At 39.2% G+C, this 27,630-nt stretch overlaps 1 protein-coding gene across 1 annotated transcript; it reads right to left on the reverse strand.

The window, feature by feature from the left end:
• Positions 1-10,970: 10,970 nt before the first annotated feature.
• On the reverse strand, positions 10,971-15,356 carry LOC130558265 (serine/threonine-protein kinase pim-2-like). Its single transcript, XM_057340585.1, has 8 exons — positions 14,948-15,356; positions 14,106-14,447; positions 13,530-13,982; positions 12,846-12,943; positions 12,640-12,693; positions 11,870-12,248; positions 11,547-11,687; positions 10,971-11,329 (listed from the first exon to the last, which is right to left on the reverse strand). The coding sequence occupies exons 1-8, from the start codon at positions 14,961-14,963 to the stop codon at positions 11,232-11,234; spliced, it is 1,581 nt and encodes a 526-aa protein (XP_057196568.1). The 5' UTR covers positions 14,964-15,356; the 3' UTR covers positions 10,971-11,231.
• Positions 15,357-27,630: the final 12,274 nt, after the last annotated feature.

Here is a 27,630-nt window from a genome sequence, read left to right on the forward strand (position 1 = left end):
TTAGACTAAATCTTATCAGCCACTGTTGCTAAATGGCCTAAGCACACTAACGTTCGGAGGTGTTTTGAGTGACAGATTTGATGGATTCGGATAGTGAGTCTTCGGAGTTCATTGTTTGACACATCCGTTCTTTTATGTGTGTTTATGACAGACATCGCAAAAGAAAGAAGTTAACACGGAAACCACTTTATCATTGGATAGGATTGATTTTCCTTTATTAAAGTGTGGTTTATGTCCCCTGCGTCATGTGCGCATCAGAGAAGAAAAGGTAACCCGTTTTTTTAAACACAACTCACACTCAATTCAGGTAAAAATATTCTCAGAATGTGCCACGTGCAACATGGATTTGGTCTTCCGACCTTTTGTCATTGTGTCTGTTGCTTTTGTTAATTATGTGCGAGAGAGAGAGAGTTAGAGACTGGGGTGTTCGACTTCTTTGATTGATCAGAATATGACATTACCCAGATGCGTTCTGCAGATGCGTTTTGTTATGAAAGCATGACTGCTTATGCCTGCACATCATATTCCGATCGGCCTGCGCAACACAGAATGAACTCGCACCCTGTTTGGAGACAGCGAAAGTGCACAGGCTCTCTGCTCACTCTTTCACAAGATATGACTGCGGCGCCAAACGTACAGTATGTCCTCGCGTGATGACGTCATCAAATTACGATCGGTTTATGAGATCGGCCAAGTTAGTGAGTACCGATTGAGTCATTAAATGTGATTATCGGCCGAAATGTGACTGTGGCCGATTTAGCTACCTCGGCCGGCAAAACACTACGTTCTATATAGTATGAGTGGGAGTAGTATGAATATATTTTCGCCTACTACATAGTATGGAAGTAGGCGATTTTGGATGCAGTGTGTGTGTGCGCGTGCGTGCGTGCAGATCGTTCTTCTTCTGTGTCCCATATTTGGAGTTTCTGAGCTAGAGCGCCCTCTGGCTTTCGGGTGTTGTGCATTTAACCGTAATTCATTGAGCATAAGAATTGTAGGACATAGCGCCCAGCCCTAGTCTGTAATCTAACTACAGATGTTAAATAAGGCTCCGGATCAACTCATATCCATCTATGTTTTTACTAGTCCAAATACTGACGTTTGCTGTTAGGGTTTGTCAGCTAGTGTACTAGATATGAGGGGAGATCCATTTTAGTGGTGTCCCAATTCTCTGTGGAATTTATCACGTGCACTCATTCGATCCCATGATGCCTGGTGAAAGGGCCGGGCGATTTTAGTGATTTTTTTTTTAATTCAAATTTGTGCTTTCACCCATTTTATTATTATTTTAAATTGTCATATCGCGATTTTGAGTAAAATGTTAGCAAACGTTATCAGTCATGTTGACAGTGACAGATGACAGCTGTTAAGTCAAGAAAGTAACCAGACCGCAAGATGGTGCATGTGATTCAACACAAGATGGCTGAACTGCTGCTGCAGTCGCATCTCAAAGGAAGCGTTAAATCACTCTGCGTCAGTGGAAACATACAGTCGATGGTTTCTATTGTGTTCTGCTGCATCTGCCGCTCGCCAGTGTAGACGCGAGCTGAAACTTCTGTTAAGTTGTGCATGAAACACATTCTTACAATGCTCGTGACGCTCATGCTGCACATTTGATATTAACATGGGGTATGTCAGGGGTGGGCAAACCGGGTCCTGGAGAGCCACAGCTCTGCACAGGTGAGCTCCAAACCTAATCAAACACACCTGATTCAGCTAATCAAGGTCTTCAGGATTACTAGTGTGTTGGAGCAAAACTGCCCTTCAGGAACAGGATCGTCCACCCCTGGGCTATGTGCATGTTGGTGACAGACTGAAAGGTGCTGCTATTGTCAATTTTTTATTTATTTAATTATTTTTATCAACATTACTGTTGTCATTTGCTGTGACTCTCTAAAATTGAACGTCTATCTCTGACTCTGACCAAGAATTATTTAGCATTCCATTTATCTTATTTTATATTATGTCTGAACATGTAGCATATGTTTGGGTTAAGTTTGTGAAAGTATGTTTTTAAGTTCACTAGTGAAACATTTTCAAGAAATCGAAATCCATATTGTGACTGCAGGCACGTGATCAGCAAAGGGCAAAAAAGAAGGAAGACTGCACGCGCCCTCACCCAACCCCCCAATAGTCTTTAATTTTACTAATGAAATATGTTACATGAGTAAAAACAGGCATCTAATGGCCAAAATAGATATTTTTCACTTAGCAACTCAGAAACAAACTATTATAATTACCTAATTCTGACAGGCAATTTTGGAAATATCAGAAATGAATGTTTATTAGTTTAACAGTAAACTAAACAATATTTAATAAAATGGGTTGATGCTTTATGCAAATATCTTTTGTTAATCCCATTTTATTTGACATTAGCATATGGCACCCCTTGAGTAGTTTATATTAGGCCTACTTTTAATTTGATTGTAATCAGCAACAATTCATTAACAGACTACAGCGTAATAAAGCCGGATGTAATAAAGGTATTTGCAAACACTGCATGTTGCAGTTTTAGTTCATTTGAATGTATGCATTCAGAAGAGACTTCAATGTGTTTATATTAGACAGACACTAGATCTGCCATTTGTATAGTTTCAAGCCATTAAATCACGGAATGGTCTATTTTAGTCTCTGTATATAGATCATGTTCTAAGGGCTGCACGATTAATTGAAAGGAAACCGCACGTGATTTGGAGGCTGGCTGCGATGTTTCAATGCGCAGCTTGACACTGAAGTACGGTTAAATGCAGCTGCATCCGCAGAAAAGCCAATGCTCCATAGAAGAAGTACCATACTATAACCAGGAAATGCGTTGGGAAGTTCGGATCATTTTACTGACTCGGACCTTTGAGTCTCATTCAGCAAAAAGAACGAATCTTTTTTCGAGTCATATCGTTCATTTTAGCAAAATATAATAAATGTTACATGTTACGTTCCTAATATATCTACTACTTATGCAAACGTTGATCACATTACAAACAATACAAAACTATAATGCTATAAGAAACAGAAAAGATTAATTCATTGTTTACCCGGGTCTTGTCTATGATTAGCTCACCACACCTCTTATCTGACAAGTCGTTCGTTCATCACGTGACAGCCCCGGACGCTTAACCAATGCAATCAGAGAGCTCTGCCATTATCACTACACAAGGAGCAAACATTACGGACAACAACTAATAAGCTGTGAAGCAAGTTTGACCTTGTTTATCATGTGCATAGTGTCTGGACTCATGATCATCCCTTGTATGTTTTGCGATCGGATAACTCCCGGTGCTGCAGACGGGGAGCTCTGTCATCTCACGAAAACATTGTATAAAACACTTTGCATGCCGTAGTTTACACAGGACTGGCGGGAAATGTGCATTGATGCTCCTTCATTCTTCATGTTATGTGGTTTACTTTGATAGGTGAACTGTCTTTCCCGCGGGTCCCAGCGCGACATCCGACGGGTTTTCCCAGATCGCATCACAAATGTCTAGTCGGTAACAATGACAGGTGAAAACACGCATGACCCTTCGCGAGCATATCACGCTCTAATGAAGGGAAACGGGGAGTTACACGGACGGCCTTCAGATTTTTCCGTCACTGGTAAAAAATCTGTCAATGACAGAGAATTTTCGGTTAACGCGACCTCTGGTACACACGCGTACAGGAATATCTGGACCACGGCCAATCAGAGGGGGGTCCGCCCTTCACTATCTCTGATTGGTTTAGACCACGACATGGACCGAATGTGTCTGTTGTTGAATCACAGGGAGACTTTCGCAGAGACTTTTTTTCTCTCTCGAACGGCTGGTCGCACCGGTGTGACCTCAGATTGTTTTAGTCGCACCATTGAGAAATAAGGTCGCACGTAGAGCCCTGCATTTTCGATACCACGGGGAATAAACTGCCATAGCAATAAGGCCCTCATTTTTTTATTTTTATTTGAAGTTAAATTGCACAAGACTTGACAATGAGGTATATTTTTACATTATTTATTAATTGTTAATCTAATGTTAATTTTACTAATACATTTACTATTTAAAATAACAGTTGTATTTGTCAGTATTAATGGACCAGACCCTGTTGATAAAAACAGCATATGCTGGTTTGGTATGTTTTGATGCTGGTTTGCGCTGGTTTAAACTGGTCATGTGCTGGTTTAAGATCAAACCAGCATCGATCAAAACAAACCTTACCCAGCATATGCTGTTTTTTTTCAACAGGGGAGCTTACATAAATGGTTGTATTTTTCAACTAACATTTAAAAGAGATTAATAAATACTTTAACAAATGTATTGCTCATTCATTGTTCGTTAATGTTAGTTAATAGCCTACATTTTTATGATTCCATTTTTTTTATTTGGCTAAATTGGCTTTTATTCACATAGACTGTAATCATTGATCAGCGCACATATAGACAGAAACGCAAACTTTAAACGCAAGAAGTGTTGCAGAGACTCCGCACTGGACATCTTTCTAACATTAACAACAAATAACCGGAGCGAATGAGACGAGTGGATGAAATTATTGATCCGCGCACATGGAGCGCTATGGTAAACACGGGAAGCGTAACGAGCGTGCACCACGCCAGATGTGTTACTGAGACTGGCCATCTTTTCTAACATTAACACGATTTAACTGCCGCAAACGAGTCAAGTCTGTGAGAGGAGGCGGGGCTCTGTTGTTATGCGTTCACGTGCCGTGTGTGTTAACTCACTGTCGGAAAAGAGAAAGAGAGCGGGAACGCGCAGCTGGTATCGATAGGTGGGACATGCGTACTGGAACCGTTTCACTCTGGATTTTCTGTATACCCTACAAAACGCTGTTCGGTTCCCCACTTAATAAAAATAACACCCCGCGCTTTTTTGAGTACCAAAACAGCCGTCTATTTTTCATGGACTCTCTGGATAAATAAAGATAACTTGCAAAATTATGTTCAGAATATGTTCTGTCACATCCCCCAACCCCAATCCCATCACAAATTAAAATACATATCTGTATTTATATGGAAAATCACATCCCTGGAATCGGTCATTCAGAAAAAAACGAGATTAGATGTTTTTGGCAAATCACCCAGCATTTGCATTTAACCTAGTTTTAATTTTACAAATAAAATACTCGGGTTTAATACACTCAGTGTAGGCTATTGAAGTGTTTTCATGAATTAAATTGTCATACACTGATGGTTGTTAGCGTTTTTAATTACAGCATATTATCCCAAAAAGGCACATCAGCTGGCAAACCATTTGACAGGAAAGGCGTGGTCTATATAAAGGGAAGGAACGTTATGGGGAGTTTGGTCAAACTATGGCAGCGAGACAGCGAATAGTTGTGTTAAATCAAAGACGGCGCCGTCCGCGGAGCCAGTTATGGTATTTGCATAATTTCATTAGAGAACATTTTAGTCCCCTGGCTACCATGTCAGAAGAGCCAATACTACACAAATTTATCCTGCCACGGGAGCAAATTCTGCAGCTCTTGCATCTTGTTGGCCCAACTTTGTCGAGACAAACTCGACGGAGCTACCCCCTCAGCCCCGAAAATCATTGTTTTTATGCCGTATGCCTTTCGCCAGGCACGACGTGATGGAGGCACATCAAGGCTTCCATGCCATTGCGGGTGTCCTGCGAGTGATTGGCATTCTGGATGGGACACTTATCCCTATACACAAATATATATACCCTATACACGTATTTCACTATGGTACTGAGGCCCTCACAAATATAGCTTAACCTGTACACACAAACACACACAAACTTCTTTATTTATTTAAACTATTTCAGTGAGCCCTGATAAATGCCATTTCTACCATTTCTAAAGTTTTCTCAATACTTTACCCACTCTGTAACGCAAGGTAGAGCGAACAATGGATTCTCAAGGCATCGATATCAACCTATTCAGCGCCACCGCCATGGACAACACCTGCTAACGTCATACTTAAAAAGGTTTACCTTAAGTCAGTGGTTCTCAAACTTTTTCGTTGTAAGGCCCCCTTTGTGTAGAGTGCATCGCTTTGCGGCCCCCCAAATAAAGACTTATAATCTTAAATGTAACATTTTTATTTAAACAAAAACATATTCGGTTATACAATGCTGAAACATCCATTCTTTTGTCTGGTGGTCTTATTTTTCTGATGTTTGATTGCATAAAATCTATGATCAATTTCTAGGTTTCATAAAATGCCACAAAATCTGTGGTCCCCTGGATCCATCTCGGGGCCCCCCCAGGGGCCACGGCCAGAGATGGGAAGTAACGAAGTACAAATACTTTGTTACTGTACTTAAGTAGATTTTTCTGGTATCAGTACTTTACTCCACTATTTATTTTTCTGACGACTTTTTACTTTCACTTCTTACATTTTTACGCAAATACCTGTACTTTCTACTTCTTACATTTTCAAACCAGGCTCGTTACTTTAGTTTTAATCTGTATTTGACGCACAATCAATATTATTTCTTGTCATTGCGTGACTTTTTCAACCTAATGATAGGTCTGCCTAAAAGCCGAAGCGCTGTGTGAGGTGGCCACTAGCCAATCAAATGTAAGAAGGCGGGAGTTACTCTTTACAGAGCAAAGCAGTGACCAATCAATTCAAAGAAGACGCAGTAACTGTTCTCAGATCTCGAGCGTGATATTCCGCATCATGTGGTGACTCGTGAATGGTAGGGTTTTTTAGCGCGAAAAGACCAGATTTTAAATATGTAATTTAGCTATTTAGCTATTCGCATGTTCTACAAACATATACTTCACGAAAGATGTACTGTAGCTCTGTCAGAAGTTAAGGCAGCTCGTTAAGGTAAGCGCATTATTGTTGTTCATTAGTATGTATGAATTGCATATTTTTTGCTATCGTGGTGTGTGCGTTAAGTTCGTGAACGAGTGAAAAATACCTGCTCATTGCGTTGCTTTCGATGAACTAATTATAGTGGGCACTTTTGCACAAAAATGCGCTAATTTCCTGATTGCCATTTGAAGTGGTTTCTGGACATATCCTATTAGTCTTATTTTCTGATTTTCTTAATGCATTTGCCTTGTTTGATCTGTTTGATCTATTTTCCTGATTTTTATTATATTTTTTCATCTTGTCATGATTAAAATTATAAGGAAATAAAAAAACGATCCTTATCAATTGACATTGCAATAAAATACTATCACATTATTTTGGAAGTTAAAATTTGGGGCTGGTTTTTGTTGGAGTGAGTAGGTTTTAGTGAGCCTTTGGGCTGGAAATCATCCACCTAATCTAGCAACACTGACATCAGTTTTAATGTTGAACGAGTGTAACGTACAATGTAAGAGGCTAAACATTTCATATTTTAAAGCAAGGCATAATTTCAAGAAATGTGTTTAACCAATCGAGAAAAACAGTCATTATTACCAAGTCAATTGACTTGCCTAATTAATTATCTCTTTATTTCTCAGTTTTCTCTTTTTGACAAGATCTCTCAAGTGTCTACAACCTCTGTATAATGATATGTCCATGAATGGTCTGTGCTTAAAATTTAAAGGGACAGTTAATCTAAAATTGAAAGCAGTGAAATTCTGTTATAAAATGTTTTGACAATCACAGTACCAAACAGTCATTTCCTGGCTATTACGCATCGCAGACATAGGCTAGTAGTCTAAGAAGCTGCCACGGACCAAGGCGGAAGGCAACACAAAGAATAGCTAAAATTATGGTTGAGAACTTGAGACAAAGGGAATTCTGTCACAATTATTATCAATATGCTTGTCCTTTACACTCTTATCATAATTGTATTATAAATTTGTGTTTTTTTCCACTACCTAGGTAGTGGCAAATAGATTTATTCCATCAGTCTTTTTTATGCTTGTGTTCTACATAATGGTAGTTCAGTTGTGAGGTACGAGCGTGACTCTAAAACAGGTAGTAGTATTGGCTACTTTTTACTTAAGTACATTTTAGAGCCCATACTTTATACTTTTACTTGAGTAAACAAGTTTAGTCAGTACTTCAACTTTTACTTGAGTAAACAAGTTTAGTCAGTACTTCAACTTTTACTTGAGTACTTTTAAACATGAGTATCTGTACTTCTACTTAAGTAAAGGATGTGTGTACTTTTGCCATCTCTGGCCACGGCCCCCAGTTTGAGAACTACTGCCTCAAGTAACCTCACAGGGTATTGAGTTAAGCTGTACCTTTAGAGTCATCGTAGCGCGCTAAGAGACGACGTTATCGGGAAACGCAGCCCTGGTCATATTTATGTTATTGTATGGAAAATTTATGATCAGAGTAAAATCTGTCATAATGGCAAGAATAATGCTATAAAAACTTCTGACAGCTATTAAACAGGAGTTTAATTCGATACCACAATTAAAACTGCGTTTCTATTTATTTAGTGTGCGCGCCTTCTCTGTTCTGCAAAGAGCCGCACGCTCGCATTTTAACGTTCACGTCACCTCAGTGCCTGATATATTACTTTAGCGGTTTATTAATATTGTTTCTTTACTTCATACCTTACATATGTGAGAGTAAACACATATTTTAGTGATTTTCGATCGATTTGCGTTTAAATGAACAGACCCTGATGTTTGTGAGTGTGACTAAAGAAGCTTTTGATTGTTGTTTCTGAAAACGGACAACCTGCTAAACGTATGTGGTAAGACTGGTAAGAATATAATGTTAAGCTTAATGTTTATTCATCTCTGTCAATAAATATGTGCTCTAAATCATCTATGTTGTGTTGAAGTCTTTATGTCTATTTATGTCACGTACTACAGTATAAATAAAATATCGGATTGTGATGTACAGTGCTGTGTTGAGTTTTATAATCGTTATTCTGTGCTTTATATATTTGAATAGAGATTTACTCCAATTGTGCATAAAATTGAATCTTTAACATTGTTAAATAACAAATTGGTACGTCCCAGGTATGTCTTCAGGAGGTAATCATCATGTCCCAACAACGTCCAATGTTACGCCGTCACAACGAATATGGGAATCACAAAGTTACGTCGCTGGAACGTTATTATGGTACGGTGGCAACGAATATGGTACGGTCCTGGTACGTCGTCACAACGTAACTGTGTTAGCTGGGAACGCGCGAGTATGGATAACTGGCTTTTCACTCCCGACTTGTCACATATTTACGCTCGGTAAGCACCCTTCGGCATCACTTTTGAACGCGCAGGGTACCCCTTTAGCATTGTTTTTTGACGTGAAAGGAACGCAAATTTTACCACCATTGTGAAAATGTATATTAGATATAATTTGCAATGATGATGTTTAATTTAAGTTTAATGGCCAGGATAATTGCGTTTCCATGACGCTATTCAGGCAGTTTGAGCAAGTAATGTAACAGTTTATTTATCGTACTATAAAACACAAGATACAAGCAGTCAATGTCGTTCAAAAATACAGATATTCCAAGGGTACCAACGAAACGGTCAATTTTTATGAGGAACAGATGCGAAATCGATCACCGTCCGCCGTAAAGCTCAGATCGGGCAAATAACGACATTCAAAAATTGCCGCCAGAGGAAGTTACGCTTTGATTCCATTGGCTCTCCCGTGTCTCGTGACCGTTCTGGTCATTTCGTTTGCTTTGAGCGTGAAACGGTATTGGCTCCCACGATCGACTGCATCTAGCTGTTCCGGTTTATCTTTTGAATGGGAGCCGACTTCATGCATTCACGGACACGCACGGCATCTTCATGTAAAGCTATGGCTTCGGTGCGAAAAGTTCTGCGAAACGAGTTGTTTGTAATACCTTGTAATACTTTTGGTCAGTTTGTGCCATAAATACCTGTGACTGTACTTTTATTCGTGTGTTGTGTTTTATATGGTTGAGAAATAGTTAGGGTGGGGTTGGGGTTAGGTGCTACAAAATATTAAAACCTTAAATAATTATGAAATGCTAAGAATTGCACGCATTTATCTAACAGCAACGCAGTTCCCTGTTCGTCGAAAAACAATGCCAAAGGGGTACCCTTCGCGTTCCAAAGGGATGCCGAGGGGCGCTGACCGAGCGTAAAAGAGTCGGGAGTGAGAACAGGTTGTTTAAACATATGACTAATTTAACGGTCTTTTCAAGCACATTGTGCGTTTATACTCGGGTTTTCTGTCATGAAACGCCACTAACTCAAAACTCGGGTATCAAGGAGTTGACATAAAGAGATGCTATTTCTTTTTAACGGATTATTATTTCGTTTTAACGGATTAGTATCTCGTTTTTATGGATTACTATTTCGTCATAACGGATTAGCATTTCGTCATAACGGATTAGCATTTCGTCATAACGGATTAGCATTTCGTCATAACGGATTAGCATTTCGTCATAACGGATTAGCATTTCGTCATAACGGATTAGCATCTCGTTATAACGAATTATTATTTCATTTTAATGGATTAGTATTTCGTCATAACAAATTAGTGTTTCGTCATAACGAATTATCATTTCGTTTTAACGGATTAGTATTTCGTTTTTACTGATTAGCATCTTGTTATAACAAATTTCGTTTTAACGGATTAGTATTTCGTCATAACGAATTATTATTTCGTTTTAACGGATTAGTATTTCATTTTTACTGATTAGCATCTTGTTACAACGAATTATTTCGTTTTAACGGATTAGTATATCGTTTTAATTGATTAGTATATCGTTTTAACGGATTAATATATTGTCATAACGAATTAAAATTTATTGTAATATTACAATAAATTTTAATTCGTTATGACAATATATTAATCCGTTAAATCGAGATACTAATCCATTAAAACTAAATATTAAACCGTTAGAACAAGATATTCATTCGTCATAACGAAATATTACAAGACATTTTAATTTGTTAAAACGAGATATCTCGTTCTAACGGATTAATATTTCGTTATAACGAATTAACATCTCGTTTTAACGGATTAATATTTTGTTATAACAAATTAACATCTCGTTTTAATGGAATCTATATCTCATTATAACGAATTAACATCAACATCTGAACTTGCGGTTCAGAGCCACCGTACATTACTGTATTACTGAAGAGTAAAACATGGAAAACGAAGTTCAGGAAAAAAAACGAATTTGTGGAAAAAATAAACCGGTTCAAGCAGGAGCGTCAGGAGATGTTGACTCATCAGGCTTAATCAAACAAGACTTTCTAAAACGCCATCTAGAGAAAATCATATGCATTGCACTAACTGAAGGACAAAAACTTTCCTGGAAAGACCACTGGATCTGCTAATATCACTGACTGAAGTAGAGAAAAACATAAGATACTCTTGACCTTTAGCCCTGTTTAAACCACTCGTGGTCGAGGATCTCTTCTAATGTTGGCCTGTCGGCTTGTGGAGCGAACTTGCACCGATTGATCAAGTCAAGGCATTCTGTGAGGAAAAGTGTTTACGAGAGGACCGATTAGTTATGAATGTTCTTTGTAACACACTGTCAGACATAACAACAGCTTTTATTGTTCAGGAAACAATATCCTGTTTTCTTTCAACTTATATTTAAGAAGTTGCATTTGGTGAGAAATCTCGCAGTGACTGTACAGAATCTTGGTTTGCATTTCACAAGGATTTTTTGTAAGTGCTGGTCTCTTACCTTCAGTTAAACCAAGGTCTTTGATCTCAGGGTCGTCCAGTTTAACATGATTATAGAATTGAATCACCCAATCGCTACGCGTCAAATAGAGGAGCAGTTTACCCAAACCATAGACCGTATCGGCGACCGCATGAGCTCGCCCTGTAACATAAGCAAGACGTGAGCAAACATTTCACTGGCAAAAGTCATGAAAGTCAAAGTATAACACCATCAATCCATTACTGTAAATTCTGACAGTGTGCTGATGGGGGGAAACTCATTTTGGGTTGGCTACAATGTTTGTATGAGGGTCATTACATCGGCAACACAGAAACTCAACTCACCGTAGATTTTAGTGCCTGGTTCGCCCCAAGTTGAGGCAAAGTGGCCACATCCAAAGTCTATTAACTTGAGCGTCATGGTCTGTACATTGATCAGGACGTTTCTGACCTCCAAGCCACCATGGCAGACGTTGTGGTCAATGCAGTGTTTGGCTGCGTTCACTGCTTGACGCATGAGATCACGTGCCTGATTTTCAGACAGACGTTCAACGCGAATGAAATCTTTCACGGTGAAACAGGGATATGGATATTCCAGAACGAGGATGTGGGTGTACTCCTCTTCAAACCAGTCCATCAGATCCACAATGTTGGGGCATTTCTCTGGTTTCTGTAGCAGCAGATTTAGAGCCACTTCTGAGAAGAGAGGCTTGTCATGCCCAGGCTGGTAAAAAGGGTCAAAAAGGTTAGCAGACGTTAGGTTTCAATTTCCATGAATCATTTGTGTTGAGATACAGTGGGGTCTAAGAGTCTGAAACTACATCAAGAAATGCATTTTTCTAATGAACTATTTTTTCAATTAAACGATTTTATTAGCATAACAATGTGAGTATGAAGGACGTTTATGAATGTCTCAGTATTTGTTTTGTCCCTCTTTTAATGTGTGCACAAAACCTGATGTTTCATGCTTTTAAAATGTGCTCAACTACACAGAAATCAATGCCAAAGACTTCAAATTTGCTTGTTTGATTTGTAACCTAGTATGTAACCTAATACTGCAGAATCTTTTAGATTTTTGGACCCCACTTTACATAAAAAATGTAAATATGACTCACAACGTGAATATATTTGTCAAAGCGTGGAAACTTGTGCATAAATTTGATGGCGACCTGCAAAGAGAAATCATCACATGTTAGCTTTACAGCAGTACATCACACTTTACAGTCTGCAAATTCACTTCAACATATTTGGATCAAAACACTCAACACGTCTATATGCTAAGACACAAGGTTGAAATGTTTGATGAATAAAGCAAAGGTACCTTTAGGCCATCGGACCTGCGAGTCCCCTCATACACAATGCCTTGGTGTCCTTTTCCTAGATTCTTTGTTCCCACCTCATAAAGCGACGAAAACGCTTCTAAAGACAAAACAAAAACAGAAAGAACACATGTGATTGACACGCACAAACTCCAAGAGCAGTGATGCTGTAAATAACAAACAAACAAACCTATTTAATATATTATCTTTGAAAACATGCACGTGTAATGGAGAGGGGTTCAGTACATCCGATGTGATTCAACAGAATGAAAAGATGTTAAAGTAAAACAGCAGGACAATCATGAAGAAAAGTAAATATTTCCTTCAAAAGGATATCAGGGCAGAATAAAAGCTCAAAAGTCATTCTGACAATTCATTTGATCAGATTAACACTTGACATATTAAGTAAATATTAAATAATAGGGCTGGTATTGCGAACAATTTGGCGATTCAGTTCGATTCTTACTACAGGGTTTCGATTCAAATCAATTTCTCTTCCAAATCAGTTCCTTATTTCTCAACAGATATTTTCCAAATAGATTTTGTTTCGTTTAATTAAAGATCGATTACAATCTAAGAAGTGATATTTTTGACCTGGTCCTATAATACGAGGTATTTCAGTGAAGCAGACAATGAAAAGCAGGACAGAAAGAAAGTTAACCTGAACATAATGGCAGTATACTCACTATATTCATCCAATTCATCAAGAAACGGTTGCTCATACATCCATGGAGCGGGATAGGTGAAAAACCTAGGTGGTCGAAAATAACTGAGTATTCTCAGAGCATATGGACTCAAGTTAGATGAACCAGGTTGGGAAGCCGCTGGTTCTTCAGGAGCTGTTTGCTTGAGTCCAGAAGGATCTTGCTGAGGATCGACCGGATCTTCAAGAGGCGTTTGCTCACAGTGACAACCAGGGCAATCAGCTGTGTCTGCCAAGACCGCCGGCTTAAAGACACGTAGATATGGCTGTTCAGATGGACCCGGCTGAGGATCTGATGGATCCTGGTCAGACTGTGTATGAAAAGGCACCACTTCATTGCTTTGGGTGCAAGAGACGGTGTGCTTCACAGCCCGCCATCTTTTCTTGAACCAGGCACGCACACCCTTCTTCTTCTTCTTCCCATCTGTTTGTTGTTCTAAAAGATGAAAACAGAGAGAGAGAAAAAACAAACAGTAGAAATTATATTTAGATGCCAGAAATATATAAAAACAACAAACAAATAAATAAAACACAGCTCTCTCTGGAGCTATTTGCTCACGGTTAGACGGAGCTGGTCGGTGGTCCGCTGGTTCTTCAGGAGCTGTTTGCTTGAGTCCAGAAGGATCTTGCTGAGGATCGACCGGATCTTCAAGAGGCGTTTGCTCACAGTGACAACCAGGGCAATCAGCTGTGTCTGCCAAGACCGCCGGCTTAAAGACACGTAGATAAGGCTGTTCAGATGGACCCGGCTGAGGATCTGATGGATCCTGGTCAGACTGTGTATGAAAAGGCACCACTTCATTGCTTTGGGTGCAAGAGACGGTGTGCTTCACAGCCCGCCATCTTTTCTTGAACCAGGCACGCACACCCTTCTTCTTCTTCTTCCCATCTGTTTGTTGTTCTAAAAGATCAAACATACACAATAAAGCTGTAATTAGGTGGTAAATTACAATTCCACTAACACACTAAAACAATCAAAATTCTCAATGAAACGACTGTAAAATATTCAACTATAAAAAGTCATTTAAGCTATGTAAACATGAAATTATAAGACAATTATGTCATATCCTTCATTTCTTATATGTCATTACAACTTAAAACTGCAGTACTGTACATCGACACTTAATCCTTTAAAACACACTAAAACATCAAATGAACTAAACCTGAACACAATCATAAATGTTTTTAATTTAAAGGGATTTTGAAAACACATTCAAACATAAGAAATGTTAAGATTAACACGCGCTAAACAAAACAAGCCTGACGTTGTGCTGGCCTCGAGTCAGTAAATAACTGTATTATCTTATTATGTGAATCTATATTTAAGTAGAGGATTTATTTTGGGATGTACCGTTAGATTTTGTTTATCGCAGTTTGTTATGGTGTAAGGGTGTCACTGACCTGGCTTTCTCTCCATGTCGTTCGCTGTAGCTCGTACAGATGAAGACGTGATGTTAAGCGCTTTAACTCGCTCTATTTCACGATCGTCTGTCTGTCCGTGCGGACTTGTCGAGTTTTGTATTGTCGCTAACTGACCGTCTGCAAACACTTGATAGCAACTGATCGTGTAATCCGTCGTCGCTTTCGCTGAAAACAGCACTGAGGAGATTCTTCAACTGCGCGTGCTGATAAGATCAGGTAACTCTGTATGACGTTAGCGCTCATGACGCGGGGCATTTTTCAAACACGCTGAATTCAGGTTGACTAGGAAACGTTTTGTCAATGTTACGATCCAAAGTAGCGGCGTGACATTGACACTTTAAAAACGCATTGAGTGTATTTTATCCGTTCACATAACGACTTCTAAAACACAAGTGTGTTGTGCGCGAGCGCCTTCTTATTCCTTGGTTTTTAATGGGGTCCTGAATTCATAGTGCTGCACTACTGCCATCTTCTGGTGGCAATTAACTCCGCCGGGTGTCAATAGTGATTCTTCTTCTTCATTGGCTTTTTTGGCGCATTACATTACACCCTTTGTGTATATCGCCACCTACTGTACGTTCCTGTTGTGCAGTCCTGATCCTCAAATACCTCAAAAAATCCCATCAACACGAATTCTAGGGTTCACGGTCCCATCTGGCGCTGCGTGTTCAGCTCCTCCAGAATGTTCTCATAAATCCCTACATTGTCCAACCTAATTTAAAATCCTCACATTTAACCCTGTACTATTGAAGTACCTTATTCCTAGTCTTACACATAATCCTATATCATTAATTACTTTTCCACTTAAATATGTTATTAATTCCTTTCTTTCTTCATCATATGCTCCACTGTTTCCCACTCCCTACAAAACTCACACAGAGATGCGTTCAACCCTGCGTGTCCAAGTCTCATTCTTGTCAACATAACAGGATCCTTTTATTTTTTTCATAAATGTTTTGTTTGTTTTTAACATTTTTTTATAGCTTGCTTATTATACAAGTTTCATATTTCTTTCCAATCCTTTAAAATATTTTCCATGATTAACGTTTTAGCATTCCGTTTACTTGGAGACATTCATATCTATTTCTTCCTTTATGAGCATCTTTTGCCATCCATCAACCTCCCTTATACCCCACATGGGCTGAGACCCAACAAAAACCAACCACTATCCCTCTTCTTTGTATACGTAGAGTAAAGTTAATATTTAATTTAATAAGTCTTCTCTATTAGACTGATATGTATATCATGATGTTGATGCAGAATCAGAGCATATCACCACTCTATTTGGGCTTACTTCCTCAACTCATGTCAGAGCCATTAAAATCATTTTGACCGCTCATCTATTACTCTTTTAGATAGGGACACCTTAAAGTCTGGTATATACATTTGGTATATCTGGTATATACATACAGCTAATTTGCTCATATTCCACCCAAATTCTTACTTTTTCCCCTGTATATTCCCAACAATCATTTAACACATCTTTAGCAATATGTTCTCCAGAATGGCTCTTAATTGAAGACCAATATACAGGGATAGTTTTATTCTTCTCAAACTTAATGGTATTTCATTGGCCTCCACCAACAATGCATTGGTTGGAGTAGTTTTTCCTCTGGGTGATCCTGTCAGTCTTGTTAAAAATCCTGTTTTTATTAAATACCCAAATAGATACTTTCGGCTCTGGTCACTTTTCACCACACTGCAGTGTGTCCTTTAGTCCATGTCATGTAATCCTATTTTTCCATTTCATCCATCATTTTTTTTGGTTTCTGTTTTATATTGTGATCTTTTAATTATCTCTTCTGTTATAAAACGGTCAGTTCTGGTCCTTGATTCTGATTGGCTGAGCAGAGTTCCAAGCCGTTATAAAATACCATGATTTATAACTGCTGACTGCATTACACAGCTTAAATATCACTTTATTTAATGAAACCGTGCTAAGCATGTGGAAAAACAGTTTCATTAAAGCAATAAGCCGTGTGAAGCAGTGTTTAATGACTTCGCTTCACGTGTGCCACAACGCCCTCAGCTGTTATAAAATGCCCAGTAACCCACTGCTTCACAGGGATTCTTGCTTCATTATAAAACTGTCAGTTCTGGTCCTTGATTCTCATTGGCTGAGCGGAGTTCTAAGCCGATATAAAATATCCCAGTAACCTTCTTGTTACTTCTTGCTTTAATAACTGACAGGGTTCACAGAGTCCAGTTGCAGGCTTGCTTCTGTATCTTTTACTATTTATTATTGTTAACCTGGTCATACTCATCTCTTCCTGATCCTTCTGTTACTTTCTACATTACCAAATCTTTTGTTTAATGAATAAAGGTGTCTTTCTTTTAATCTTAGATCAATGATGCTTTTTTTCCCAATTAACTGTTTTTTCCATATCATGTTCTTTCCTTCTGAATTGAGAAGTGTTTTGTATGCATTTTCTTTTTTTCAACACCGATCCCTGAATACTTTATAAAAGAACTCCTGATGATTTCTGGCCCTACCAAACTCACTTGATTTAAAGTTACTGAACAGAATGGCTACAGGACCAACCAATGCAAACACAACAAGGCTTTTTATTTGTTATATATATTATTATAATGTCTCCTGTGTATCAATGCAATAATAAATAGACATATAAAGTACTTTACTTTACTTAACACAATAAATCTGTGTTGTTGATCATTTTATCTTTAAAAAAGTTCAAGTTGCATTGAAATAAAACAAGCATGAAATGCAATCTTCTGTTCCGTTTCTTTATCGTATAGTAATGCTTATTTACATTTACATTTACTCATTAAGCAGACGCATTTATACAGAGAGTTCAGGGAGCAATAAGCCATATGTCATACAGGAGCAATAACACAACAGGTGCTAATACAAAGTTACTAGTTTCAACAAAAGCCAGACCAATACCTGTTGAGAGGAAGAGAGAGGGTTAGTGTTAAAGGGTTAGAGATGGTTTGAAGCAGTTTTTTGAATGTCGTGAGAGATGTGGTTGACCGGACCGAGTTAGGAAGTGTGTTCCAGCAGGAAGAGAATGAGCGGGAAAGAGATTTACTGCCCTTATGAGAAGGCAACACAAGACGCCGCTGGTTTGCTGAACGCAGGGATCTTGATGGGGTGTAGGAGGGTGTGAAAGTATGCTGGTGCAGATCCAGTGATAGTCCTGTAGGCAAGCATTAGTGACTTGAATCTGATACGGGCGTCATCCGGTAGCCAGTGGAGAGAGATGAAGAGGGCCGTCACATGGAAGACGAGGCGTGCTGCTGCGTTCTGAACCAGCTGGAGCGGTTTGATAGCCTTTGCAGGAAGACCAGCAAGGAGAGCGTTGCAGTAGTCCAACCTTGAGATGACCAGGGCCTGGACAAGGAGTTGTGCCGCATGCTCAGTGAGATAGGGTCTGACCTTTCTCATGTTGAACTTCTCAATAGACACCTCTTTTGAGTTTTGGCTGAAGTGTTATAGGGTGATTTCTTGTTGTACTAGCAGGAGGTGGCGATTGATGGAGGTTGTGTGAGCAGTAACAAAGAGCTGAATATCTCTTCAAGTGCAGGTTTTTACACCTAAACTCTTGCCCGTCTGCTGAGTGAGGCAATGAGTTTGACGCGTCAACTCGCGCTGAGTGAAGATCTGTGAATAGACTGCCACTCGGCGGTAAACAAGAGTCAACACACATTAAAGAAATACCGATGCGGAGACGGCGGCGGCGGAAGGCTCATGCTGGTTGAGTACCTACTGTATTGATTATGAGATGTTCAGCAGAGCGAGCTCGCCACCTAATAAGGCAGATAATTCTCTGCGAGATGTTCTAGCAATGTTGCTACTAGTTCTATCATCTACAGACACGTAACCAGTGCTCAAAGTGAAGGGGGGCTAGGGGGATCCGGGAGCCCCATAAGGCAGATATTTTGTAAAATGTATAGTAAAAATGATAATGACAAATGCGATTAATTTCATGCAATGGTTATGGTAAATTTTGTTAACTATTTACAATAATTTATATTAAGTTTGATTATGGGCTAGTTGTCATGTCTCTTTAAATCGCAGTCAGGAAGAGGAAGCTTCTACTTTTTTCAGGGGTAATTTTCTCTCTCTATACATCTATCCACTATATTTATCAACTCCATGTCGGGGCTTTTGTATTCCTTGCGTAAATTATTATTAGGCCTGGTTCTGGGGTGCTAGAGATCTGGATGAAGATGAGTGACAGCTTTTTAGTCATTATAAAGGGAGTGGTTGTTGTGCGGTTTCTGTGCTGTAATCCATTCAGAATTGTATAAAACTTGCTTTTCATGCTGCTAAGACCAACGGCCACAAACACGCTGCAAAAATTCGGGAATTACATCGGCATATACAGGTGCTGGTCATATAATTAGAATATCATCAAAAAGTTGATTTATTTCACTAATTCCATTCAAAAAGTGAAACTTGTATATTATATTCATTCATTACACACAGACTGATATATTTCAAATGTTTATTTCTTTTAATGTTGATGATTATAACTGACAACTAATGAAAACCCCAAATTCAGTATCTCAGAAAATGAGAATATTGTGAAAAGGTTCAATATTGAAGACACCTGGTGCCACACTCTAATCAGCTAATTAACTCAAAACACCTGCAAAGGCCTTTAAATGGTCTCTCAGTCTAGTTCTGTAGGCTACACAATCATGGGGAAGACTGCTGACTTGACAGTTGTCCAAAAGACGACCATTGACACCTTGCACAAGGAGGGCAAGACACAAAAGGTCATTGCAAAAGAGGCTGGCTGTTCACAGAGCTCTGTGTCCAAGCACCTGTAAATGCAGGATTCACTCTTACAATAGCTATGATTGACATTCCTGAATAAAGCTAAGCAGACTTTTGGACTGAAATGGTTGAATAGTCTGCTGACTTACAGACTCACTCATAACAGTCCCTTGCCGCCACCTACCGGACGTAACTATGTAAACTGCACTGAAATCGGTGAAAAATCCCCACAACACTAACACAGACTGACAGCCGGTCAGACTGGTCTCATCACAATTTACATTTTTAATATCTAATAAACTAGTTTCTTGCATTTAAAGGCGCAGTTCTTGAAAATCAGCGGCCACTAGCGTTGTATTATAGTTTGCAACGATTCTCCCTTTCGAAGTACGATGGTGGCTGCAACAGTAAAAAAAGATGTCATCTACTGAGACAGCGGATAGCAGTGATACAAGCAACGATGTTTCTTTACAAAGGTAAGGAAATATATTAACGTAATTAATCATTTAACATGTATTCTATTGCGAAAGTTACTGTTACAATTCTATAACTAGATAAGTTCGAGTACAAACTTTATGTTGGCTTGACAAAGCCTGTCCTGAAGAGTTTGAAATTGTTTGAAAGGTTTTATTGTTAAACTTTTTCTAACATGATGGAAAAAATAATGTGACGCCATTGTGTTAAAACCGGGCTTAGTATGTTGTTAGCATGATTAGCGTGTTACTAGCATGATTATAATGACACATGGGCATGGCTTGGAATCTGCAATTGATAATACTCTAAGCTATGAGTGAAACAAACCAACCCCCGTGTCTCTATGATGTTCTGATGCAGAGATATAAGTGTAGCTAAATGGTTGCTAGGCTAACATGTTTTGTTGCTATGGGCGTGGCTTCGTAGCTTAATGAAGTTTTAGGGATACTGATTGGTTGCCTGAGCCAAATGAGCCCACCCCCTTGTCTCTATGACACTGTGTTCCAAAGATATCCATCTGGACTTTTTATAATGGGAGCGGTTGCTGTAAATGGTTGCTATGGGCGTGGCTTTGTAGCTTAAGGAAGTTCCTGGGATACTGATTGGTTGCCTGAGCAAAATGAGCCCACCCCCTTGTCTCTAAGTGGTTGTACTGCGAAGTTATTCAACATGGGACAGTTATAACGCCTTATATGGGCATGTTTCCTGTCCCATTATAAGTCAATGGGGAATTTTGGGGGACTCTTACGCCCCAGGGGTACAACTTACACCCCATTGTGAGGTAAGTTCTTACAGAGCCTTCCAGCTTCTTCAAACGTGGTAACTTGAAAGTTTCTACGACATCCTCACTTTGAGTTATGAGCCGTCAAAGTTTGTCGCAATGTTAAGTCTATGGAAAATTAGGTGGTTTTGAGAGTCCGGTTTTCGAAAACCAGAACCCAGATCAGTTAGAAAAGATAGAGCAACTCAAGTCAGACCAGTTTGAAGGTTTGTGGAAAGTTTGGTGGATGTAGCTTGAAAGCTCTAGGAGGAGTAGCTGTCAGAAATTTGGGGGATCAGAAGAATAATAATAAGCTTAGATACAAGATCAGTATGTTGGCTCTGTCAAGCCAACATGATTAGATATATTTCTTGTGATCTGTCTAGTACACGCTGAGAGTAGTGAAGTAACTAAAGTTAGCTAATCGTAAATAGCAACGCTGTTCAAAGCGTTTGATCTGACAGCGACATAGGCAGTTAGGTGCAAGTTAGTAGATGTTTGTCTCCCCCTTTGTAAAGTCAGGAACAACCGGAGTACGTACCGCAGGGACGGAAAAACATTATTATTCAGAGGTTATATGGCCATTGGTATAAAATGCTAACGTTACCGTTTCAACAAAACAGTTGTTTGGTAAACATTGAAAAAGTGGAAACATTGAAAAAGTTGAATTATCTCACCAGTCTAGCAGAAAACAGGCAACTTCGGCGTCGCCTCGAAAACATTTGTCCTTCAACAGTGCCTTCCATCTGGTAATAGACACACCGATGTCTATCCTGGATTTCTGCCGCCGTTTGTCTCTAATTCGTCTGGCAGCATCACGTTTGCGCTTCTTTGACGACGGAGATTCACGCTCTGTCGGCTCTTGTGCACAATACGCATGGTCCTCCATTTTATCAAAACTTCTAAGACAGAACAATCAATTGCTTCAGCTAGACGACGACTACTCCTCCTCCTCTCCGTACTACGACTTACTACTTTGTGCGTCTTCAACTCAGTGATGACGCAAGCTGCGTCTAAAAACACACACGAAGACCAACATATACGAAACGCGCTCTGTAGAGCTGTTTGTCCGTTAGAGCTTACTGTACAAAACATGGCTGCGCAACATAACAAATTCCATGTAGATAGGCCCGCTCCCTATGTAGATACAACTGGTTTATTCTAAGGTAATAAAAACATAACTTTTCATTACGTAAGGTTTTTATACACATCTAAAGACACAGTTTTGTATGTTATATTGCATTTCTGTTAATAGATCATACAAAACATCCCGCACTGTACCTTTAACAGTCGGCAAAATTAGTTGATCACAAAGTGTCATTGTTGTACATTAGGCAAAATTGATTAGTAGGGAAAAATAAAACATACATAAGTAAAGCAGCTAACCAGCTGAGAGACAAAAAACGATTTCAAAAGCATCTGTTGCCTAAAGCCTGCTTTTATCCCAAAATAATACGTATTATGATCAGGTATATTCATAACGTACAAGTATAATGTGGTATTTTTATAAATTAGTAATGCGAGACAACCCCCACCCCCACCAAAAAAGAGCTGATTCAATCCCCCCATAAGACCTGATTCAATTAGTAGTTGATAGTAATTGTGTCTTTGTGCTCAATGTGTGCATGCAAATAAAGGGCACGTATTTTGCAAAATTCACTTTTATAATGTTAAAACATTAATACGTGTCCACAGTGTCTGTAAACAAGCAGTCTAAACAGTTAAAAATGTGCTCACTCCTTTTTTAATAATTTGCGTAATTCAAAAACCCTGCTGGTAAAAGCAAAGATTTGAATTCTGCCGTTAATGTCGTCACTCAACGGCAAAGCCCGCCCAGCAGTGGTGACGATCTGCGCTATTTGCTGAGACACAGCCCCATGTGGGAAGTACAACAGTCGCCATCGTTAGATCGTCACTGGAGCTACACAATGTCTGCGCCACGGAGGCACTACAGTTGTTCTGTATTAGGATGTACCGACCAGCATAACTGTCTCCATAGACTCCCGCAAGCTGAGTTACAGAGAACAGCATGGTTACCCTAATTTCATTTATGAAGGCAATGTCCTGCTGGGAATCGGTAAAGTATTTCACGTTTCCGCCAATCATTTCACACCGGACTGCTTCACGAATGAGGGCCAGTACAACGCTGGATTTTCAGCGAGGTTGCTACTGAAACCGGGAGCAATACCAACACTTCGTGCCCAGTCCTCATATCCAACAGAAGCAGTAACGTTAAGTATCACACCTCATATTGTTGCTGATTAGTCTTTCAAAATGGCCACTCTTAATGTGCTTGTTATCGCGCTATAGCCTATTGGTAATGTTGCTAACAATAGAAGTACAACGTCTAACTGTATTTACTGACGCTGCCCTCACATGCTGTCGGGCTTATCGTAAACAATACGTAAAGTAAGTGTGACAGTACATGATAGAACAACGTTGAACGTGTAGTATAACTGTAGTAACGCTAAACTATACCTGCTCGACCTCCATGCAGCATTTATTCTCTGGCTCTGTAGGCATTTTACTGCAATTCCCACACGAGCACCTGCACAGCGATTTATACATTATCATGACAGACCATGCTAATGCTTATCGATCACTTGAAGAACGTTCATTTCACAATAACTGCAAAATTACAACTAACCATTCGGAAACGTCCTGTTCAATTCTTAAGGTTGTCACTTCTTGTGTCTCCATCAGTGTCAGACTTCGGTTCGTACATATAGGGCTGAACACCACTAACAATTACTGACATTTTGATGTTTTGTTAACTCCGCCCTCCTCTGGAGAGGGGGCTGAGACGAAAAGCTCATTAACATTTAAAGAGATACAAGCAAAATCGGTGCTTTTTTACACACACTCAAAAACTGGCAACTTCAACATTCTATAATAAATGATGCGCTGGGTATTTTGAGCTAAAACTTCACATACACACTCTGGGGACACCAGAGACTTATTTCACATCTAGTAAAAACACTCGAACAACCTCTCCTTTAATGCTTTTATCGGCTCTGTCTGCAGCCGCAGATCAACACACGCAAGTTAACGAGCAATGCTGGCTCGATGCTGGAGGGATGCTGAATCGCCTTCACACAGGTGTATCGGGAGGGGGGCGTGGCCAGCTCGAAATGCATTTTCGAGTTCACATTGAATCTTATTTTGAATGTGAAATTGTTGTTATAAATTTGGAAAACTCCAATAGAATATTTGGCTACTGACTTATTAAATAGGCAAATATCCACAAGATAAATGAATCCACAGTAAACCTGTGCGTCCGCATCTCGCTACACTCTGTACAGTCTCTACAGTATAAGTCACTGTCTCATACAGCGTGAAAAGACCGAGTAACAGAATGAGTTCGTGTGAGAGAAAACAGTATCCTTTTAACATTAAGCGAATGTTTTATTATGAAACCTGAATAATAATGTTCATAATAATAATAATAATAATGTTAATTTTGGCACTTTTGGTACTATTTGCAGTATTAAAAAGTGCAAGGTAGAAATGTGATATTGGTCATTACGGTTAATAATACCACGGTTACTGCCACTGAGGAGGACTAAGGGAAGTTTGTGAGTAGATATCTAAAAATCAAGCATATAGTATGTGACCCTGGACAACAAAACCAGTCTTATAAATTCCTATATGAGATTGCATATAGGAATTTATAGTCTGTTATATTTGACCTGTGCTTCTCTCTCCTTTACACTGGGTTCCAAATTATTATGCAAATGATATCTTTCTCTGGTTTTCCTAATTTGTCGATGCAAATGACAGTCAGTATAATTTTCAAGTAATCAACAGTTAGGGTACATTTGGAATTTTATTGAACAAACCTCCCACTGACAACAGTATTTATTTTAAAAATGAAAAACTCAAAATGCACTGTTCCAAATTATTATGCACAACAGAGTTTGAAAACATTTCATAGGTTGTAAAAAACTGAAAACGGTCATTTGTTGAATTTGCAGCATTAGGAGGTCATATTTACTGAAATCAAAAGCTATTTCAATCAAAAACATCCTAACAGGGCAAGTTACATGTTAACATAGGACCCCTTCTTTGATATCACCTTCACAATTCTTGCATCCATTGAACTTGTGAGTTTTTGGATAGTTTCTGATTGAATTTCTTTGCAGGATGTCAGAATAGCCTCCCAGAGCTGCTGTTTTGATGCTAACTGCCTCCCACCATCATAGATCTTTCGCTTGAGGATGCTCCAAAGGTTCTCAATAGGGTTGAGGTCAGGGGAGGATGGTGGCCACACCATGAGTTTCTCTCCTTTTATGCCCATAGCAGCCAATGACACAGAGGTATTCTTTGCAGCATGAGATGGTGCATTGTCATGCATGAAGATGATTTTGGTACGGAAGGCATGGTTCTTCTTTTTGTACCATGGAAGAAAGTGCTCAGTCAGAAACTCTACATACCTTGCAGAGTTCATTTTCACACCTTCAGGGACCCTAAAGGGGCCCACCAGCTGTCTCCCCATGATTCCAGCCCAAAACATGACTCCGCCACCTCCTTGCTGACGTCGCAGCTTTGTTGGGACATGGTGGCCATCCACCAACCATCCACTACTCCATCCATCTGGACCATCCAGGGTTGCACGGCACTCATCAGTAAACAAGACTGTTTGAAAATTAGTCTTCATGTATGTGTGGGCCCACTGCAACCGTTTCTGCTTGTGAGCATTGGTTAGGGGTGGCCGAATAGTAGGTTTATGCACAACTGCAAGCATCTGGAGGATCCTAAACCTTGAGGTTTTCGGGACTCCCGAGGCACCAGCAGCTTCAAATACCTGTTTGCTGCTTTGCAATGGCATTTTTGCAGCTGCTCTCTTAATCCGATGAATTTGTCTGGAAGAAACCTTCCTCATTCTGCCTTTATCTGCACGAACCCTTCTGTGCTCTGAATCAGCCACAAATCTCTTCACAGTACGATGATCTCGCTTAAGTTTTCGTGAAATATCTAATGTTTTCATACCTGCACTATTTGACGCTTTTCGGCAGCAGACAGATCCTTTTTCTTTCCCATATTGCTTGAAACCTGTGGCCTGCTTAATAATGTGGAACGTCCTTCTTAAGTAGTTTTCCTTTAATTGGGCTCACCTGGCAAACTACTTATCACAGGTGTCTGAGATTGATTTCAGTGATCCAAAGAGCACTGAGACACAATACCATCCATAAGTTTAATTGAACAATATAAAATTAAATGTTTACGACACTTAAATCCAATTTGCATAATAATTTGGAACGCAGTGTATCTTGTGCTCTCACTGAGCGTGTGTGTGTGTGTTTGTGCGTACTTGTCTGTGTACGTACGTGTGTGTGTGTGTGTGTTGTGTGTGTGCGTGCGCATCCGTGTGTGTGTGTGTGTCTCTATGTCTATGTGTGTTAGTACGTGTGCATATTGTGTGTGTGGAGTGTTTTGTATGTGGGTGTGTCTGTCTTCTGTGTTTTCAAATTTTTCTTGTTTTTGCAGGTACAACTTTAATTATTTTGCTTATAGTCAGTATGTCTCATGTACAGCTGCTTTGTAACAATGAAAATTGTAAAAGCGCTATATAAATAAAGTTGAGTTGAGTTGAGTCTTATGGGTCAATTTTTTGAAATTGAGATTTTTACATAATCTGAAACCTGAATAAATACACTTTCTATAGATATATGAGTTGCTAGAATAGGACAATATCTGGCTGAGATACAAAAGTATAAATCTCTGGAATCTGAGAGTGCAAAAAATCAAAATATTGAGAAAATTGCCTTTGAAGTTGTTAATCAGGGGCACTGTGGCAGACCATCCACTCACAAAAATAAAGTTTTATATATTTAAGGTAGGAAATTTACAAAATATCTTCATGGAACATGATCTTTACTTAAATTTTCTAATGATTTTTGGCATAAAAGAAAAATGGATAATTTGACCCACACAATGTATTTTTGTCTTTTACTAAAAATGTTCCCGTGCTACTTAAGACTGGTTTTGTGATCCAGGGTCACATATGGTGTCAGTACTGGCAGGTCACGTTAGTCAAGCTTGCATCAGCCTACATGTTCAGTTCAAAGGGCATGTGAATGACGTAGGGAATCAGGGAACATCGATACATCACTTCAACAGAAGTGGAAAGGGAAAAAAAATCACAGTTTTTTGTTCAGAAAAACAACGGACGAGTTTACATATGCCTTTTCTACATTGTGAAAAGTTTATTTAATTATATTAAATACTGTGGTTTACTTCACGTTAGGGCTGTCACGATTATGAAATTTGATTGACGATTAATTGTCTAATAAATCATTGCGATTGTGGCGATTAATTGTCTGTTTTAGGGCTTTGGCGATTATGAAGATTAATTGTCTGTTTTAGGGCTTTGGCGATTGTGGCGATTAATTGTCTGTTTTGGGGCTTTGGCGATTATGACGATTAATTGTCTGTTTTAGGGCTTTGACGGTTATGGCGATTAATTGTCTGTTTTAGGGCTTTGTCGATTATGTCGATTAATTGTCTGTTTTGGGGCTTTGGCTATAATGGTGATTAATTGTCTGTTTTGGGGCTGTCGATTATGGCGATTAATTGTCTGCTTTGGGGCTTTGGCGATTATGGCGATTAATTGTCTGTTTTGGGGCTTTGGCGATTGTGACGATTAATTGTCTGTTTTGGGGCTTTGTCGATTATGGCGATTAA

Source organism: Triplophysa rosa, linkage group LG8 (genome assembly GCF_024868665.1).
Source record: "Triplophysa rosa linkage group LG8, Trosa_1v2, whole genome shotgun sequence".
NCBI lineage: Eukaryota > Metazoa > Chordata > Actinopteri > Cypriniformes > Nemacheilidae > Triplophysa > Triplophysa rosa.